The sequence below is a fragment of the Penaeus monodon genome, chromosome 29, assembly GCF_015228065.2.
Source record: "Penaeus monodon isolate SGIC_2016 chromosome 29, NSTDA_Pmon_1, whole genome shotgun sequence".
Classification (NCBI taxonomy): domain Eukaryota; kingdom Metazoa; phylum Arthropoda; class Malacostraca; order Decapoda; family Penaeidae; genus Penaeus; species Penaeus monodon.
Genome location: NC_051414.1, coordinates 25740394 through 25740815, shown reverse-complemented (window position 1 = coordinate 25740815; position 422 = coordinate 25740394). Strand labels below are relative to the sequence as shown.

The 422-nt window shown below is 39.8% G+C and overlaps 1 protein-coding gene across 1 annotated transcript in view; it reads right to left on the bottom strand.

The window, feature by feature from the left end:
• Positions 1-422, bottom strand: part of LOC119591792 (mucin-17-like) — a 10983-nt gene that overhangs the window by 3721 nt on the left and 6840 nt on the right. Inside the window, 2 exon segments of the mRNA XM_037940536.1 lie at positions 5-160; positions 162-178. Of these exon segments, the coding sequence (XP_037796464.1) occupies positions 5-160; positions 162-178 (173 nt within the window).

Genomic DNA, 422 nt, shown 5'->3' with positions numbered 1-422 from the left:
CCTGGCAAGCATCTTTATTTTTAGACGCTGCACAGACAATATCCTTATGAACTTCTTTCTTCTGATATTCTGACTTCTTTTTACACTTCTTCGTTGAGTAGACCTTGACTGTAACTTCCTGTAGCCTGTCCTGTATCTCGCCGGCGGAGTTATTTTTTCCCCCACCCGGTAACGACCGCTGTAGGGAAGGCCAAGGCGGAATTTTGAGCTTAAAATGCAAAGTACTGTATTCCGTTTGTTATTCTTGTAAGCGTAACGTGACGTATACAAGAGCTGATGTATACAATCAAAAGCTGTCGAATATATTGGTACAATAGCAAAAATATGTGGATGCACTTACAGATATAAGCACATGCACGGATCTGCACGCTATGTATTGTTTATACATAGGTGTACTATATATGTCTACACAAAATCACATA